The sequence below is a fragment of the Stegodyphus dumicola genome, chromosome 3 (genome assembly GCF_044657685.1).
Source record: "Stegodyphus dumicola isolate Sdum_Otavi_A_Nest chromosome 3, ASM4465768v1".
NCBI classification, from domain to species: Eukaryota; Metazoa; Arthropoda; class Arachnida; order Araneae; family Eresidae; genus Stegodyphus; species Stegodyphus dumicola.
This window is the reverse complement of record NC_140770.1, coordinates 150422463-150443549: the sequence shown is the minus strand read 5'-3', so window position 1 is coordinate 150443549 and position 21087 is coordinate 150422463. Positions and strand designations below refer to the sequence as shown.

General features: G+C 30.7%; 1 protein-coding gene across 3 annotated transcripts in view; it reads left to right on the top strand.

The window, feature by feature from the left end:
* Positions 1-21087, top strand: part of Zn72D (Zinc-finger protein 72D) — a 100288-nt gene that overhangs the window by 66803 nt on the left and 12398 nt on the right. For all 3 annotated transcript variants that reach the window (XM_085813465.1, XM_085813464.1, XM_085813463.1), the window contains 2 exons: positions 2505-2658; positions 12148-12233. In XM_085813465.1, coding sequence (XP_085669591.1) covers positions 2505-2658; positions 12148-12233 — 240 coding nt within the window. The remainder of the gene's footprint in view (positions 1-2504; positions 2659-12147; positions 12234-21087) is intronic.

The window sequence follows — 21087 nt, the reverse complement described above, 5'->3', positions numbered from 1 at the left end:
CACCCGTCACCTCTTAAATTTAGCAGCTGAAAAAGGGGCAGCTTCTTACCAATAAAGGTGGATGAACACATTGTTGATGTTTATTATCTTGAAAGGAGTTCTAAAAGAAAGGAAAAATTGAAACAGTTCCAACATCTGCATAATACTGAAATGAGAAAAATTTTGAAACGTGTGTACATGCTGGCTGTCTTTAAAGAAATGCTTATCTAGAATCCTCAATCAATGGAACCCACTTCTTGCATTTTTTAAAGAAGAAAAAATGCTTCGAGAGTTAAGATAAGGCTCTATTGAAAGTTATAAAATACCTAAAGTAATTTCTGCATCATTCAGCAATACAACTGGCAGTTCTCAAAATAATACTGCAAAATATAAGCGTAAAGCTGATACAAATTTCTCTCAAAATAAAAAAAATTCTCAACACACAAAACATTTTCCGATTACTTTATCATGTGAAGAGCGAATATTTATGTTTTTTTCTTCGGACCTTAACAAAAGCTTTTTGCTTTTTTTTTTACAATAATTTTGCCATCATTCGATGTTCTTAACACAATTCTACAAAGCAAAATTCCTTTAATTCATGTTTTGCAATCAATGATTTGTGATCTGTTTAAGACATTTTATCAAAGTTTGTAAAACCAGTTGGTGTTTTGTCTTGTAATTTTATATATGATGTGATTTATGGTGAAATAGAAAATCAGAACAAAGATGAAGATTTGGTAATAGGAGCTGCAACTACAAAAGTAGTGGAAGAATTTTCAGAAGACAAAAATAAGTTTTATCTTCATGTTAGAAGTTACTTCTGTCGAGTATGTGATTACATACTACATAAATTTCCAGTCAACGATGAAGTGATTTTGCATGCTAAAGTTGCTGATGTTTCTGCTCTAGCAAATGCATCTTTTTCTGATATAAGGTACTTTTTGAACAGATTTCCTGTGTTACTTCATTTAGTCATGAAAGATGATGTTATTGATGTTGCTACTTATATATACTACAGTCGCATTTTTGCAGTTTACAATTAGAAAACTTGGATGAAGGTTTAAAATCAGCTACGATTGACACCCAATGGAGTTTAATTGGAAAACTGAAAGGTACTAATGGAATTTTAAAATATAGTGAACTGTCTAGATTCATGTTGGCCATCTTGACAGTTCCCCATAGTAATGCGGAATGTGAGAGGATTTTCAGTGTTGTGAAAACGAGGACTAAATTTAGATCTAATATTAGGGATGACACATTAGAAAAACTTTTATTAGTGAAAGCAGGCCTGCGTTTCAATTGCTATGAACAAAATTATGAAGTTTCTTTCTTATCTTAAGCAAAATCTGCCACTGTTCATAACATCTGTACAAAAACTGATTAAAGTGTCTTTTTTTTTTTTTTTTTTTTTTTTTTTTTTTTTTTTTTTTTTTTTAAACGATGCAAGTAATAAAAATGTTTTTTATGTCTAAGGTATTTTTGTGTTGCTTGCATTTAAGACTTAGTAACTATTTAAAGTTAATTCATTATTAAAAACTATATTTTTATCATTTAAAAAGTCTTTTTAACATTGTGAAAAACCTCCTGATTTTTGAGTGTCATAGGTTGGCAAGTATGCCATTGGAAAGTTGCATGATTTATAGGTATAAGTTAAGTACAAGAATGCTAACTTTAGAAATTAAGCTGCCAACTCTCCCAGTTTTACATCTCCTGGTAGATCACCAAATCCCCCGGTTTTTAATTTTTAGCCTTTACCAAGGAAAATGTTTCCCAGCAGTAAGTGAAATTGATTGAATTAGGAAAATTCCAGTCCCTCACCTCTAATAATCTTCATTATAATTCATCTGAATTGTATTATTTCCGTTTTGCATACTATAGATGCTTGTCGTATTAAGTTTTATTTGATCTAAGTTGTCTTAATCTACTGTTAGACATTTATAGATTTTTATATGCAGATTCAAGCATAGACTATTTGTATTTTACTTCAGTATATGGTACATAACTAAGTTTATCTACACTAATACTTTGTACATTAATTATAATTTTATTTGCATCATATTAAAAGTCCTTTGGTAAATAAAAGCTTTACTTCAGTATTCAGGATTTTCTTGGGATAAAAGTGTAAGAAAATTAAAAAAAAAAAAAAAAAAAAAAAAAAAAAAAAAAAAAAAATTAGCATTAGAACGTAAATTTTAGAATAGTCAATTAAATGCTAATATATTTTCCATCAGAAATGAACTAGAAATTATACAGTAACTTGAACCATGTATTATAAAAGGAAATAATTTTTTGTCAATTTGGAGTTTCTTAGAAATGGTGTCACTACCCAACTTGAAAACTTCTCAGTTTCTCTTTGCTTGCTTGCAAAAATCTCTTGTTTTTAAGATTTCAAGGCTAGCAAGGAGTAAAAATAATTTTTAAGTAATCAAAATATGTATTTATTATTTTTTTCATATGAATTGGATATTTACAATTGTTTTAAGTTTGGCTTGTTTTCAACGCTATATTATGCCCATGTTTTTCAGACCGTTGCTCCAGATGACAAGTATGAAGTTAAAAGAAGTCTAGAGGAAGCAGCCATAGTAGTCAGTTCTGTGACTGAACCAAAGATTACAGTAACAGTTACTCTGACTTCTCCTGTCATGCGTGAATCCAATGCTGATGCTAGTACTAGTGGAGGTAGGCTTTACGGATATGCTTAGTGTTTTGGGAGTAGTGTTTTTTTTTCCCCTTTAACTGTAGTAGGAATCTCTAAGTTTCATCTTACAAATCCTATTTATAAAGTAATTCTCGAAGTTTTATGTAAATTTATTTTTATATTAATAAACTGTAGGTAACTAAAAAATTATTTTCCAACATTTTTTCTTGAATGACTGACAAATATTTCAGTTTTCTTTTCCCTAAACATAATAGTCCGCTTCTTGTCTATGGTGCTTACATGTAACAATTTTTCTTGAGCTATTTTTGTAATGTAAATATTGAATTAAAAAGATTTACATTTCTTTACGCATATGTGTACGAAATGCAGCGAATAATTGTATTGTGGTGAGGGAAAAAGTAAAATGGACTCAACTATTTGCAGAAATTTATACTATATCGCACCCTCCTTAAAGGCTGCATGTCGTGAATAGCACAATCCCTAAGACAGGTATGATTAAGTCAAATTAGCATTGTAAGGTGCAAGTCTGTTGTAGTACATTACTGCAGAAAAACAAGCTCTTTACATATACACCACTGTCATTAACCGTCTTGATGACATTAAGTAGCTTCCAGGAAGTCTGCAGCTTGGGATTTCACAATCGGGCTCCATCTCGATGCTTGGATTCCCTCTCTGTCAGCTTGGCATACACGTCTTCATTATCTTGATTACTGTATTGGTTCTTTCCCTGGTGAATTGATAAATATATTCTAAAAAATGTCTGGAGATCTGTGAGTTACTGCTCAGGCAGAAAAGACATCCTGTAGTTGTCCGAAAAGCACGTTATGGGGCAAAGATCATAGCTAGTAGTAATTTGTAATGTAGAAAGTCCAGGGTTATAATGAACAGCATTCTTAATGCATTTGTTTTTGGTCCCAAGATATTCATACACAGTCCATGGTAGGTGTAAAATTTGTTCTTAATATGAATGGATGTTCTTCAAATTGGGGAATATGCAATCACATGTGCCTGGTCGTCAATTTATTGTGAAACAGCAGCTTCAGTTTCTTCATTACAAACATCTGTATAAAGAAAAAAGTCATATTCGAGTTGAGGGTAAGCTATGGGAACAGATGTCAAATGCTTTTTCAAAGCTATCACTACATGAAACCTTTTTTTTCATTCAATTGGTTGATATAAAGGCTTTATGATCTTGCCTGTAACAAATCTTTGATAATAAGTGCAGGGAATCAAAAAACTTCCTAATAAATTTTTTGCAGGCGACCGCAGTTATAAACATCCTTGATTTTCTTGGGATCAATGTACAACAGAAATAATGTGACCAAAACAATTACTTAATTTGCATTTTATGTGGTTCAGCTTTAACCCATCAATTGGCCAACAATTCGACTTTGAAACCCAAAATTTCTCCAAACCAGCAAAAGAATGAGATATTTTCTTGATTAAAATACCAAAATGCTTCTGGTATTTGATACATGGAATCATTTTCTTTTTAAGTAGTGTTTTAATTTCTGGGGACTTCGAGGTGCATGTATATATACTTATTTAAACCTTTTACAGAAAATATTTTAGACCATATGTGTATATGTACACACACACACGGGTACAAACGTATTTAAATCTTTTACAGAAAATATTTTAGACCATATGTGTATATGTATACACACACACACACGCGCAGGTACTCATCACTTTTATTACCTATCTGCTTAACTACCAATTGAGTTTCGACTTGCAGTTCAGGGAATCCCCTGTTTCAGCATGTGTACCATTCTGTGGCAAATGGTGATGGGCACGTTGAGCGTAGCCTTGCTATGCACTTTTCAGTCAAATCCATTCCAACAATCAGTCACTGCGAGTTCGTTATATTTTACATATTTATTATCCCAAAATAATATGGGTGTCATCAAAAAGAAGTATGGCGTCATCTGGAGAAATTATTAAGAAATGATGGAATGCTATTGAACTGAAAAATAAAATTATACAAGATGGCAGAACTTTTAAGGCAATAACATAATAATATCACGCTAAGTTGGAACACCTGAAAATTGTAACAATTTTAAAGGATAAAGTTACAGCGAGAAAGGTGGTGAAATCGATAGGATTTAAAGCCATGGTTAACTAGGTAGCAAAAAGATCTAACTGACGAGGTGGAGAAATTAATGGTAATCTGGTTTGACAATCAGCTGCAAAATAATAAGCCTTTTAATAATTTAAACTGAAGCATGCAGTATCTTTGAGGGCAAAAAATCAACAGAATCATTTACAGCAAGCTGTGGTTGGTTTCAGTGCTGTAGGTGGAGATCTAATCTGTATAATTGGAGAATCAGCAGTGAGGTGGCAAGCGAAGATGTAGAAGCAGCCGAAAATTTTGTTGGAAGAATTGCATGGAACAATTTAAAAAGGAAGTTACTTCCTGGAAAGATATTCAATGTGGATGAGATTGGTCTTTGGCAAGGGGAAATGACTGAGAGGTCCAACGTACACAGTGAAGCTAAGGCAATTCCCACTTTTCAGGCTGTTAGCATGATGCTGTTGTTGTTGGGAGGGGTTGCTGCTGGGTTCTCTATTGATCTGAAAACTAATAAGTATTAACCCCTTCGCGCCGACTGTAAAGTCTACGTGCCAGCAACGAACACACTCACTTCCCGGCCGACACGCAGGCGTACCAGAGCATTTTCCTGTTCACTACCGACTGTCACGTGTTTGTGCCAGTGTCCTAGAACGTTTTTCAAACTATAATTTCTGCCACAAGATGGCAGTGTATGTCCATATGGTTTCAGATACATGTACATTAGACCTTCTACTCGAAATGAGAGAAGCATGACTCGCATACACGTGTTTTTGATTATATAAACAAAAGGGGAAATAAATGTTTCCGAATGGCGTGATTTATGACGTCTCTTTAAATCGCACTTGATTCGCACGTGGTAGTTGTTTATTTAAGTAGAGAAGTTTTATTTGCACTAAAGCGCTGGGTATTTCAGTTTGCAGTTCAGTTTTTAGAAAATAATTAGATCTTGTTAGACGTGAATTCTTTCTGTTTTTACCATTGCAATGTCGAAGCGTCGAAAATGTTTAACAGAGCATGAAATAGCAGAAATGATGCAAAATATTTCAGATATTGATTCTGAAAGATTAACTGAAAGACATTTTCCAAAACTTTGTTCAGAAGAGACTGATAAGAAAATGAGACGACGATGCTTCGTTTGTTCACATTACCGGAAAAATCCTCCAAAACAGCAAATGAATTATTACGAGTGCAAGGAATGTAACGTAGGTATGTGTGTAGATCCCTGTTTTCAAATTTTTCATACGAAAAGAGAAATTTAACATATTTAATTTTCCAATGTATAATGTTAAAAGTCATAAAATGGTGAGTAATGAAAATAAAATGTGCATTTAAACAAGAAATAAGGTAATTAAAGTATATAGTATAAAAATATCTATAAAGCATAAGCCGTTTAAATACTCTATAGAGCATTATTAAACAATGCGTTGATACTTCGGAAATTTCATGGATTTAGGCTTAGTAGCAAAAAAGCCCCCTGCCCTGGAGAGACGCTCGCATAAGACACTGCCGGCCTCCGCGATAAGCCCGCATTTGCGCTAACCGGCTCGAAGGGGTTAAAGAACGTCAGTAAAAACTGTCTGTCCGTTTACTATCATGTATATGAAACGGCATGAATGACACAACCTTTATTTGACAATTGATTTTTGACCTGCTTCATTCCGCCAATCTAGTGTTATTTTTTGAAAATAGAAGTTGATATTGAAATTATTCAACTGTTTGATAAATGCTCCATGCCATCCCTGACATCTTAATAATCTGCACCCAGACATAAAGGTAGTGTATCTTCCTCAAAACACAATTGCTGTCATACAGCCAGTAAATCAGGTTGCTGTAGCAATATTCAGAGCTTCTTATTTGCACCCAGCTTTCCAAATAACAAAATAGGGATCACATTCAGACAGAATAAAAGGAAAAGTTGTGCCTTTTATTTTGGGAGGGGAATGTTAAATCATGAGCTGTATGGTTTAATTTTCTAATATATCTAAATATTACATTTCCAGAAGTTTTTAATATGATTTAAAAATTATTTAATGTGATTCTCTGCATGCAACGTGTATTTGCTCGTGCGGGGATTCATTTTGCTATAGCAAAACTCGTGTAGCAGCATTAGATTTTATTTGCAGAAGGCCTTGCTCCGAAATTTTCGTTTATGTCCTTTTAACTTTTACAATATCTTAAAATCACAGTAGGTGTAATTAACAGCTTTAATTACTTTATTATTATTTTGCAAGTCTTTTTTTTTTTTTTTTAAGAATTTTTTCAAGTAAGGATAAAGAATTAAATAAATAATTTGCTTCATATAATATTCAGAATTTATGAAAAATTTAAAATATTAAAACAAAAGTTAATGTTCAAGATGCAGATGTTTGTTTTGGCAGAGGAAAAAGTACTATGCAATAAATGTTTTATTTTAAATTATGTTAGATATAACAAATTAAATAGTAGTCTGATAAAAAGCAAAGAATGTACACATTGTTATACTAGTTGAAATACTATGTGTTTTAAGAAGATTTTGAAAGTTTGTAATAATTTATAATTATAAAGAAAAATGTGGGAGGAAAAATTGGTTTTTTCTCAAAGTAATTTATAATGGCTTCCCAAACTATTAAGGTATTAGTATATTTATTGCTGTTTTATTATTTCTATTTGCAATAGTTATTTAAGTATACTTAAATACATTTTTTACATACTTTAAGTAATATTTTGAATAAAAAGTAGAATTACAGTAAAATTTTAAACATGGTTTGAGAACTTGTAATGAACGAATAGTGTTGTACTGTTGAATAATGAACGAAAAAATTTCAGTCTTTTCTATTTCCCTTTGCTATATTATGGGTAGGCCATAACATGCTCTTTTGTTTCACCATAATTAAGTTCTTTGTGGGAAAATTGATTTCCATAGTGTAACGTAAATATAGGCCTGTTTATTTCATTGAATGCTTCCCCTTATAAACCGATTGCTCAAGAGTGCTTTGCTGTAATCCATGAGCTAATTTTTTTCCCTCCACCCTCATTAAGTTTATCTGAAACCAGAAGTTTTTTTTTTCTTTTTTTTTTTCTTTTTTCTTTCTTTGTGTGTATTAACTGCTGAACAATTGTGAAGGTATATCTTAAAAAATGTCCTCTTTGGAATTCAAGTAAAAGTTAGATTAACATATATTTACAATTTCTTCGCAAAACTATTCCCTCACTGTCTTAAATTGTGTGAGATATTATAGTATTAAACAAAATTCTCTTTCTGGTATTATGCATGTATATTTGACAAAAGTTATGCGGTTAAAAGACCTGTGTGTGCCTGCATGAAAGAACGAATATCAGATTTTCAAGTGTGTCAGTCATAGCCTCTGTCCTTCCCTTTTTATGAAATAACTAAAATATAGCCTATTTCAAGTAGAATTATCTTTTCAGAGCTCTCTAATGGAAGAACAATTGGACCTAATGTCAGACTTGCTGTGCATACATTTCAGACATAGGGAATGAATACATGCTGTAAAAAATAGACAAAAATATTCATTGATAGGGATAAAATGACATTGCCTCTAGTAAATGGGAGTAAAATTTGCATGTTGCATCAGTATCAAGGCAACAAATAATGACAATGAAAGACCACTAGTTCTACAGGAAAACTTTTAAAGTTTTCTTGTAGAACTAATAGTCTTTAAAGGTTTGTTTTTAAAAGTTTAAAATCCACGTTGGTTTTCTGATTAGTCCATTTCTCTTCTGAAAAATATTTTCTCTATATAATTTCGGAGTTACTATAATGCTGAACATTATAAGAAAATATTATCCAAATTTTATCCATGATTTCCCAGCAAAATTAGCAATAACTGAAGCAGCATTTTACAGAGGGAAGAATGTAAAGTATAATCCTTGGAATTTGAGTTTTACATTTCTCACCGTGTATTTTGGATATTTTACACATAAATAACTGTATGAAAACATACCCGTATAAGAAAATAAGATTACAGGAAAAATTTGCCATGTTAAATTTTGTGAAAATCAAGCATTTAAAAATCAACACATCACAGATATTTATGTATTATTGAAATTATACTGTACTAGCAGCTTTTTAGACTTAAGACAATAATCATACAATATTATGTGAAATATCACCATAAGATGCGACGCTTTGGTTTTACTTTGAAAAATACTTCTGACTCTTTAAAAGGTTATCTGAAAGACTTTATTCGTGACATATAATAATTTAAATAATCTTGTACTCACAGTGCCATTTTTCCCTTCCTGTTTGAAATGGGTGTGCAACTCGTTTTAACTTTTGAGTCAGGTCTTCCATTGGAAGGTTTGAATGAGGGTACTTTAATTCAAAGCAGCATGTGTGTTAAGATTCTATTTCTAGGCTAAACGCATTCTGTCTCTGTAAATGAAATCTCATTTTTATAATTATTTAAAAATTATCCAAAACTAGACTTTTTGATAAAAAAATGATGATTCAATAATTTAGATAAAACAGTCTCTTAATTTTATTTTATGGTGGATTTCAGTAAATTTTCCTGTTCTGAATATCAGATTTGTGTTATGATAATTATATATTTCATGGTGAACTTAAGTAAAATCTTATATTTTTAGTCTAAGATTTATATTATAAATTTTATAACTTATCAGTGAATTTGTTGATCAATCTTAGTTCAGTTATATTTTAATAATTGTCTGTATAGTTAGCATTTCTTTAGATGTACATAGTTTCCAGAAAATTGTTCTATTTGTTCAGTCATTCAGGAATTCTTTGTTCACTGGTTTTAAAGTTCTCGTGTTTTTCTTACAATCAGTTTACATTCTAGCTTACTTAAATGATGAAACACTGAGTATGTGTCAAGTAACATGTATATTTTGTTTAGTTTTGCTTTGAAGCATTCTAGGGGAACAACATCCTGAAGGTTGAATGCTGTGGGTGGCTGACCTGGAAGGATTTTTGATCACCCTGGGTGGTTGTCATGATGTGCTGCCTTATTTCAGAATGTTTGTGTCTTATGTCTTAAAATGTATTTGTTATTTGAAAGTCATATTTTGTACAAAATAAGAATTTGTAAAAATCAGTGTTCTATGTTAATATTATTTTAATAGGTTTATTTTAAAAAATTATATTCATCATGCAGATTTATTCATATATTCTGATGTGCATTTTTAGTGAAGTTGATCGTTTCAAAAGCATAATTTGAAAAAAAATTATCAATTGTTTAATTTTAGTTCTTGTTTTCTTGCTAGAAAAGCATGTGTGAATATGGGAGGTTAGATATGCATTAAATTTGTAATATAAAGTTATTAAAGTATTAAGTAAGTCATTTTAAACTGATTCAGTATTTGGATTCATCTATATTCTAAACCTTCCTGATAAATCAGAACAATTTTTGTGAGTTCTTTTATTTTGAGTTGTGTAATTTAAATATATTGGATTCTTTGAATTTATTTCAAAGATGCCAACTGTTGCAGTTTTTGATTGCCCTCCTACAACCCAGTATACATTTCTCCTGATTTGTTTTTATTCCTAAAATCTCTCTTTTTATGTTACTTGGCTTAGTATTTCATTACTTAATCCAAAAATGTAATTTCTATTATCTGAAAGTGCTTATTCCTTACCTGGTTACTTATAAAAGAAAAGGAGGGCTGTTTCATCAGTTAAATATCGTGGTGTGCTATCATTGTGTATGAGAGAACTGGTATGCCTGATAGTACGATGCTTCATTTTCGATGTTGAGCATCAGATGTTTGGAATGATCAATACGGTACATGTTAGCCATTTGGTACAAAGTAAAAGCGAGAGTGTTCTTTGTGTTCTGTCATTACTAAACAATGATAATTTTAAGTGTTGTAAGAAATTGTGATCTTTTGTCTTATTTTCCTGAGATAAGTAATGTTTTATGAACTTTTTGGAATATTTTCATAAATGATGTAATTTATGAAGGGAAATGTGTACCAATAGTAATTATGATTTCTTGGTTTTGTGTGGTTGAGGGATGGAAACTTCATTCGTAAAAAGCTAGGTTGTGTTGCAAATGTGATAAACAAAAATATAACACTTTTTTAAGGAATTAAAATATATTATTTTTGATACCAATTATGTTAAAAGTTTTATTATTTTCATGCATTTATTTATTAAAAGGTATGTGAAGTAAAAAGTTTACATAAAAATTTCTTGTACCGTTTGCATTTAAGGGTTTAAGCACTGCATTTTCTGTACATACTATTTTTAATAAATTCTCTTATTTTTGTTCCTGAGAAAAATATCTTTTTTTATTTTAAGTTGGGAGCTCTGCAATATGAATGTAATTAAGGATGTTACAGCTGAAGGGAATATAATGAAATAAATTGCATCTAACTTCTAAAGGCTACAAATGTTTAACATTTTAAAATAAAAATACCTCAGAAAAAATAGATCATCTGTTATAATCAATAAAATATGGCTTGTAAAATTAATGCAGGTACGATTTGTAACCGATAAGTTTCTTATATATTAATTGGATTTTTAATATTGTAAAATTTAAATAAGCTTATTTTTGGCCTAAATACTTCAAATGCCATTTCATATAAATGTTTAAAAATGTTTTAGCAGAGAAGGGGCAAAATATACGATTTTTTTCGGGGCTGCTTAGGCCTTGTAATAATGTTTTTTCTTAAAAAATATGAAAACTGGATTAAAATGAGACTGTGTACAGATATCTTCTTACATATTCATGCATTTAACATGTATATGAGATGACTGTTTTAGGGGAAAGCATAAGAGGATGTTTGTAACAGTTTGTAAGATAATAAAACAGCATAAAATATTATATATGCTTTGGAGCCAGATAAAGCTGGTGTTTTTTAAAATGAGCACTGGAAAAAGGAGAGGGATAAAGAAAGGCTTTTTTTAATATCTGATTCTAATCGCATATACTCATGTAACTTCTATATACATTTAAAATTTAGTATAATTTGTAGCTACATTTAAAAAATTTAATATAATTTGTCGGATAAAGTTAATAAATATGTAATGACCTCACTCATAGCACAAAATGAATAATAAATTTTTTACATGTATCTTTTTACATTCTAAAAATGTTATGCTACTTCTCATATGTGCATAGTGAATGGATTGGGGAGATCCTATATTCTAATGAAATACTGAAATCATATTTTATTAAGTTTCAATTTAACCAGTGTTTTGTTATTGTCATTTTTAATTTCACGTGGTTTTGTTATATTAAAAAATGTAATCAAATTGCTATATATGTATTTCATTTTATATTTATATATAAATAATACAGAATTACAACTTTTTTGCTATTATAATTAGTATTCCTGAACAGTAGGTATAAAGTTTGAAAGTAGTTTATTATTAGAAAAAGGCAGCACATTGACATACCTCCCATAGGTCAAACACCCATTCCTTTCAGTCTCCTTTGTGCTAATGTCAGTCTTCTATCATCTGGTTTTCTAGAGACTGTTAAAGACCCGCCGGATGTTCTGGACAGGCAGAAATGCCTGGACGCCTTGGCCGCCTTGAGACATGCCAAGTGGTTCCAGGTTTGCATTTTCTTTACTTTTCAGCCTTATGTATATCTACTATGTGATATCCTACTACGTGTATTTGCAATTAATAGTTTGTTAAAGACAATATAAAACAAAAACCTGTACAGCATACAAAAAGATAGTATTTCTTCCTAGAAAATGTTATGTTTCAAACAGTTTTCCATCATAAGCTGATATCTGTGCTGTTAAATATTTGTATTTGTACAAGGTTTTGTGAGAATATGTTAAATATTTAAAAAAGAGGGAAACCTAAAGCTTTATTGGAAGGTAATTTTTTGCACTGCAGTGAAGTCACAGTTGAGTACATATAAAAAAGGAGAATATACCACCTTTTTTTTTTTTTTTTTTTCGTATCCCTCCCCAGAGTAGAAAACAAGTGTTCTCTTTGTGAAATTAAAAAAAAAAAAAAATCACTAAATTTAGTATTTTTAAGTTATGAAACATGTAGAACTCTTCATAAAGTACAATGAAGTCAATGACATATTTTCTCAGTATTTCCAGAATAAAATATTTTCTGTATTTTTCATGTGTGGCAAAGAAGAAATATGACAGTTTAATTCGTGTTACCTTAGCAGTTAAATCTATTTTGCTAATTACCATTATTAATATTTCAAATTGAGATTTCACCGTAGTGATGATGTGAATTTGAAGTCATTCTGTTGTATCACATTTAAATTAATGTGTTTATATTATATTAGTTTATGCATGATAATGTGTTTGAAACATAACTATATATTTCAGAAAACTGTCTTTTAAAACTTACCTATTAGAGTATGTTGCAAGCGTGTTCTTGCAAAACATGAGGCTGGAAAGTCGAAAAAAAAATTTAAAAAAGATCTTTACAGTGATACCGTTCGCATGTCAAGTATTAGGCAGTGTTATTTTAACGTATATTAAATTAATGTACTCACACTTTGTGAGTAATATTTTTTGTGATTATGGATAGCAAAGATATTGCCTTATTTTTTATACAAAAGAAAAATACATGAAGCATAAAGGAAAGGGAAGTAATTTGGTAGTAAATTTTTTAATATCCATAATCACTAAATTTGTTACTTCCATCTCAAAATGGTACCTGAAAAGTTATATAATTTAAAATCAATAATTCTAGGCCTAATATGAAAAAGAACTAAGTGTCAAAAAAAAAAAAAAAAAAAAAAAAAAAGAGCTCTTAGTTTGGTTTTGGGAGAAATAACAAAATGAAATTTTGTGCCAAAAAACAAGTGTTTGAAAACAATGGGCTACCAGTTGAGTAATTCATTTGCTGTAAAAGAAAACATATTAAAAAAATTCATCTTAATTTTTAAAATGTGTTAACTTAATTTGAAATTTAAGCGATTATTGTTTTAAGAAATTACATTTTATGTTTTACATCTGTAGCTGTTAAAAGTATAAGATGACATTATTCACATCTCAGTATGTTATGTGACTAAAAATAAAATTGTTGGATCGCTCAACAGCAGTAGTTAATTTTAAAATTAAAGTTTTTAGAAATTTTTAATGTATCAAATTCATGAACATAGTGCTGGTTATCCCAAGTGCAGCACATATACAAATCACGTGCATAAGTAAGTACTATATGCAGGTAGAAATGGGGAGCACCAGGATGCATCAGGTATTGTCCCTACTTACCATCTCCAAAAAGGGGTAACAACAGTAAGTTGTTCTCAGTACTAGAATTGTTTATTTTCTCACTGTATGAGAAGCTTCATTATAGCTTGTTTAAAAAATGTCAGTCATTTAGTAAGTTTGAGTTTGATTGGAATGATTAAGACTACAAGCCACAGTGAATTTGGGCATGACATTAGTAGGTGCAGAAGGGAATTATCCAACCGTTGGGAACAATTGTATCAACTTCTTACTAGTGAATGAGAGAACAGTAATGTCATGTCCACTATGATGGATCACATAACATGATGGTCTGTACTATTTGGTGTTTGCAGAGGAGAGAAAACTTTGCTTGCCATCCATTGCTGCAATTACCGTACACTCTGTACAGGAAGTATATGGGCTGCAATAATCCATTGAATGCTGGGCATGGACAAATGAATGATACTGTATTTTCTTTACAGAAAAATCTAATCCTGCCTATAAACCAGAATGGTTGTGTTCAAGATGGCTGGAATTGCAGTGACACACATTACGACCCTCACATTATTCATCATCATACTGGTCCATTCCCTAGCACATGTCCAAATCCTTCTGAATTCTTCATGTTCTGAAGGTCATATTGGGCTGCGACTACAATTAATCATCTTTGTGTATTGTAAAATTTGTCCAGTAAATACACTTTTACCATCTCTTGTTCTTCATGATGTTTATTTGGCCTGCAGTGTATATGAAATTCATATGGGTTATGCAAATCTTGGATGTTTTTGTTTTTCCAGGCTTGGAAAAATTGCAGAAGTTGAATATTTTATTTGAAATTGTTGGAAATTTGATCTGGTAAAGTATTGGTGCAGTTACATAATCGGAGAAATTACATGAATATCTTGTTAGTAAAATGGGCCAGCATGTGTAGCCAAAAGAGTAATACAATTACTAATGATCGCATGAGATTTATTGAGGGAATCCTTAAACTATCTAGCTTATTACCTTTTTTGGCAGCACGAAACATCCTTTATCTGAAAGGCCAAATTTTTTTTAAATGAGAATTAAAGAAAAGGATAGTTCAAGCTAAAGGTTGTAAAATATGTGATTGAAGCAGAAATAGATATGACCTTCTGCAAATTTGAGAGTTGGTATGGAAGTATATCAGAAAAGAATTCCAGATTAAAAATATTCAAAATGAAGTAACTAAAAAATTGCAAGTGTGAATGTGTGCTTTTTTCTTTTTCTTAAGAGTTCCTTCTAGGATTTTTTTTTTTTAAACATACAGTAGTGGTTTTTAAGAGTTTTTTCCCTTCATTTTTGAATGCTATATTTATCATTTCTGGGTCTTTTTTTTTATTTAAAATTTTGTTATGCACCAGTTCATTATTTTTAAGAGCATCCCACAGTTTTATTTTCAGTTGACACAGAATATTTTAGCCAAAAAACGTTTTTTGTAGTACATTTTACTGACTTTCAAAAGACCATGCCTGTGAACTGTGTAGGAACAATACTTTAAAAAATTGAAGTCGCTGGAGGATAGTTGTTCAAGCTAATTAGTTTAAAGAAGTGATTAAAAAGTATAAATCAATTTTGAAAATGTGTAAAGTGTGTTAGAAAATTAGAATACACTTCCTTTCGAAGGTCATTTTCTCTTACCTGATACTAAAGCAGGGTGTATATATATATATATATAAAAGTGTGAAATTAAAAACTATATTTAAAATTTGAAGCAAAATCTCTGTGAAATATAGACTTGTTATATAAGTATGTATGTTTACAAAATTTTGAGATAATCAATTCAGTAGTATTGAGTCAGAAATTTAAGATTTTCATAGAGAAGAAATTTATTGGGTAAATTTCATTCCATCTCCCCTAGTGATAATTTTTCAGATTAAATTTTATTTGATCTAAATTTTCTTAATCTACTGTAGAGTTTTATTTCGTAAATATTTGTATATTTAATTTGTCTTGCGTAATTTTACTAAGTAATTAATCTGCACAATACTGAGTATTATGTTGTTTGAAAAAATACTGGCTTCCTGGAGATCTATGTTTTTCTGCCATTGATGACATGATCATTTACCTCTTCTTCATAAAAAAACCACCTGCTTTAACACCTGCCACTACAGCTTTCACCTGTTTTCGCTGTTTAGGAAAAGAAAAGAAAATGGTTGCCAATTGGTGAATATTGGCAAGATATGGAGAAAATGTCGTATCCTAAATCCTTGGCATTATGTGGCCATGCGTTGTAGAGTAGAATTGGGTTACATGGATCCAATAGTGCACATTTCATTTTCCCAAGTGAAGGAGCATTTTGTTAGCTGTTTGCTTTACTCTTATTTGGCTTATTGGTTTTAAAAATTCATTGTATGTATTCAAAAGAGTGCATGGCATTTCTTTACCTTCTTTATCTTCCAAGGCTGTCGTTGCCTCTACAGACTTTCTGAAATAACCTTCATGTCACTTGCGAACCTTTCATCCTATGCTATGTTGAACTCCCAAATAACTATCAATGACTGTGTTTGAACTAATGCATTAAAAAAGGTTCATAAGCTTTACAGTTTTGTGATACTCTTAGAAGTTATAAGGGAATTATTAAGAAGTTCATACACATCAGTTATTAAGTATATAAAATTTTGTATAAAGCATTGTAAAAATAGCAGTTACATTAAATTTCTTTAAAGCTAATAAAACAATTAACCAGTATTTTTTGAGCAACCTCATCTATCAATTGTTTTTATTTTCACCATGTTTAAAAATACTTTTAATGCATGGTAATGTTAGATCATTCCTTCCTTATGATTTTCTCAACGTAAAAGTGTAAGGAAATTAATAAATTCAATGTAAAATTTAAAATATTTTACATCAGACTCGTATTATAAATAGTTAATATACGTGCATTATAAAGAAAAATATACAGTGTTTGTCCAGAAAGTAATAAGACTGAATTTTTCGTGCCAAGCAGAAGGCCAAAGGGGCAGAGTTTGCGGGCTTAATGAGTGGTGAGACATGTCAGCTACAGAGTCTGGTGGAAATGGGTTGCCCTTTGCAGTGCATGGAACACACGTTTGAAGGTGGCATTAGGTTTTTCAAGAATGCGGCAGAGTGTTGTGTAGCGATACACCAAAAAGTTATGTGTAAAACTAAACAATTTGACTATTAAGACCCTTCCATGTTACAAGAAGCCTATATGGGAAGGATTCTTTGTTCAAGGCTCAAGTGGTTAGGTGACACAGAAAGACAGAAGCGATTCATTTCCTAGTAAAACGCAATGTCACAATGCTTCCCCAACTGCTGCACAAACCCTGATCTATCACCGGCAGACATTTTTCTATTTCCTCAGTTAAAAGGTCATCATTTTGACACTCTGGAGAAAGAAGTAACACACGTTCTGAACAACATTCCAGTTGATGACTTTCAGGAAGGCATCAATGGGTGGTTAGAGTCATTGGCAATAGTGTAGTTATGCAGGAGGAAGCTATTTTAAAGACTATTGATTAAGTAAACAAATTTTATGGAATCGTCCTCATCACTTTCTGGAACAGATCCTGTGATTTGATTTAGAATTCTTTTAAAATGGCATTGCTGTGCAACATGAAAGCCTTCCAAAAACTTCTAGTTTTTCATATTTTAAGGTGGCAGCTGTGATGCCCATTTAGCTGTCTTATTTATGAGCATTCTATATTTGAGTTTGGTTCAGATATACTATAAATTATATATTATTTATAAAATGAGATGGTTTAATACAATAAAACATAGCATTTATATATACCCTTCTCCGTAACTCTCTGACTCACTCAATTTGTGGACCAAAATCACTTAAAAAATTTATTTTTTTTTTTAAATCTATATATATTGGAGAATTCTTTCTAGAAAATATTTTTACATAGATTTTTATCATGAGAAACTAAGTTGCCAGAAAAACCAATTTCAAATGTTATCACCAAAAAGATAGTATTTCTTCCTAGAAAATGTTATGTTTCAAACAGTTTTCCATCATAAGCTGATATCTGTGCTGTTAAATATTTGTATTTGTACAAGGTTTTGTGAGAATATGTTAAATATTTAAAAAAGAGGAAAACCTAAAGCTTTATTGAAAGGTAATTTTTTGCACTGCAGTGAAGTCACAGTTGAGTACATATAAAAAAGGAGAATACACCACCTTTTTTTTTTTTTTTTTTTTTTTTTCGTATCCCTCCCCAGAGTAGAAAACAAGTGTTCTCTTTGTGAAATTAAAAAAAAAAAAAAAATCACTAAATTTAGTATTTTTAAGTTATGAAACATGTAGAACTCTTCATAAAGTACAATGAAGTCAATGACATATTTTCTCAGTATTTCCAGAATAAAATATTTTCTGTATTTTTCATGTGTGGCAAAGAAGAAATATGACAGTTTAATTCGTGTTACCTTAGCAGTTAAATCTATTTTGCTAATTACCATTATTAATATTTCAAATTGAGATTTCACCGTAGTGATGATGTGAATTTGAAGTCATTCTGTTGTATCACATTTAAATTAATGTGTTTATATTATATTAGTTTATGCATGATAATGTGTTTGAAACATAACTATATATTTCAGAAAACTGTCTTTTAAAACTTACCTATTAGAGTATGTTGCAAGCGTGTTCTTGCAAAACATGAGGCTGGAAAGTCGAAAAAAAAAATTTAAAAAAGATCTTTACAGTGATACCGTTCGCATGTCAAGTATTAGGCAGTGTTATTTTAACGTATATTAAATTAATGTACTCACACTTTGTGAGTAATATTTTTTGTGATTATGGATAGCAAAGATATTGCCTTATTTTTTATACAAAAGAAAAATACATGAAGCATAAAGGAAAGGGAAGTAATTTGGTAGTAAATTTTTTAATATCCATAATCACTAAATTTGTTACTTCCATCTCAAAATGGTACCTGAAAAGTTATATAATTTAAAATCAATAATTCTAGGCCTAATATGAAAAAGAACTAAGTGTCAAAAAAAAAAAAAAAAAAAAGAGCTCTTAGTTTGGTTTTGGGAGAAATAACAAAATGAAATTTTGTGCCAAAAAACAAGTGTTTGAAAACAATGGGCTACCAGTTGAGTAATTCATTTGCTGTAAAAGAAAACATATTAAAAAAATTCATCTTAATTTTTAAAATGTGTTAACTTAATTTGAAATTTAAGCGATTATTGTTTTAAGAAATTACATTTTATGTTTTACATCTGTAGCTGTTAAAAGTATAAGATGACATTATTCACATCTCAGTATGTTATGTGACTAAAAATAAAATTGTTGGATCGCTCAACAGCAGTAGTTAATTTTAAAATTAAAGTTTTTAGAAATTTTTAATGTATCAAATTCATGAACATAGTGCTGGTTATCCCAAGTGCAGCACATATACAAATCACGTGCATAAGTAAGTACTATATGCAGGTAGAAATGGGGAGCACCAGGATGCATCAGGTATTGTCCCTACTTACCATCTCCAAAAAGGGGTAACAACAGTAAGTTGTTCTCAGTACTAGAATTGTTTATTTTCCCACTGTATGAGAAGCTTCATTATAGCTTGTTTAAAAAATGTCAGTCATTTAGTAAGTTTGAGTTTGATTGGAATGATTAAGACTACAAGCCACAGTGAATTTGGGCATGACATTAGTAGGTGCAGAAGGGAATTATCCAACCGTTGGGAACAATTGTATCAACATCTTACTAGTGAATGAGAGAACAGTAATGTCATGTCCACTATGATGGATCACATAACATGATGGTCTGTACTATTTGGTGTTTGCAGAGGAGAGAAAACTTTGCTTGCCATCCATTGCTGCAATTACCGTACACTCTGTACAGGAAGTATATGGGCTGCAATAATCCATTGAATGCTGGGCATGGACAAATGAATGATACTGTATTTTCTTTACAGAAAAATCTAATCCTGCCTATAAACCAGAATGGTTGTGTTCAAGATGGCTGGAATTGCAGTGACACACATTACGGCCCTCACATTATTCATCATCATACTGGTCCATTCCCTAGCACATGTCCAAATCCTTCTGAATTCTTCATGTTCTGAAGGTCATATTGGGCTGCGACTACAATTAATCATCTTTGTGTATTGTAAAATTTGTCCAGTAAATACACTTTTACCATCTCTTGTTCTTCATGATGTTTATTTGGCCTGCAGTGTATATGAAATTCATATGGGTTATGCAAATCTTGGATGTTTTTGTTTTTCCAGGCTTGGAAAAATTGCAGAAGTTGAATATTTTATTTGAAATTGTTGGAAATTTGATCTGGTAAAGTATTGGTGCAGTTACATAATCGGAGAAATTACATGAATATCTTGTTAGTAAAATGGGCCAGCATGTGTAGCCAAAAGAGTAATACAATTACTAATGATCGCATGAGATTTATTGAGGGAATCCTTAAACTATCTAGCTTATTACCTTTTTTATTACCTTTTTTGGCAGCACGAAACATCCTTTATCTGAAAGGCCAAATATTTTTTTAAATGAGAATTAAAGAAAAGGATAGTTCAAGCTAAAGGTTGTAAAATATGTGATTGAAGCAGAAATAGATATGACCTTCTGCAAATTTGAGAGTTGGTATGGAAGTATATCAGAAAAGAATTTCAGATTAAAAATATTCAAAATGAAGTAACTAAAAAATTGCAAGTGTGAATGTGTGCTTTTTTCTTTTTCTTAAGAGTTCCTTCTAGGATTTTTTTTTTTAAACATACAGTAGTGGTTTTTAAGAGTTTTTTCCCTCCATTTTTGAATGCTATATTTATCATTTCTGGGTCTTTTTTTTTATTTAAAATTTTGTTATGCACCAGTTCATTATTTTTAAGAGCATCCCACAGTTTTATTTTCAGTTGACACAGAATATTTTAGCCAAAAAACGTTTTTTGTAGTACATTTTACTGACTTTCAAAAGACCATGCCTGTGAACTGTGTAGGAACAATACTTTAAAAAATTGAAGTCGCTGGAGGATAGTTGTTCAAGCTAATTAGTTTAAAGAAGTGATTAAAAAGTATAAATCAATTTTGAAAATGTGTAAAGTGTGTTAGAAAATTAGAATACACTTCCTTTCGAAGGTCATTTTCTCTTACCTGATACTAAAGCAGGGTGTATATATATATAAAAGTGTGAAATTAAAAACTATATTTAAAATTTGAAGCAAAATCTCTGTGAAATATAGACTTGTTATATAAGTATGTATGTTTACAAAATTTTGAGATAATCAATTCAGTAGTATTGAGTCAGAAATTT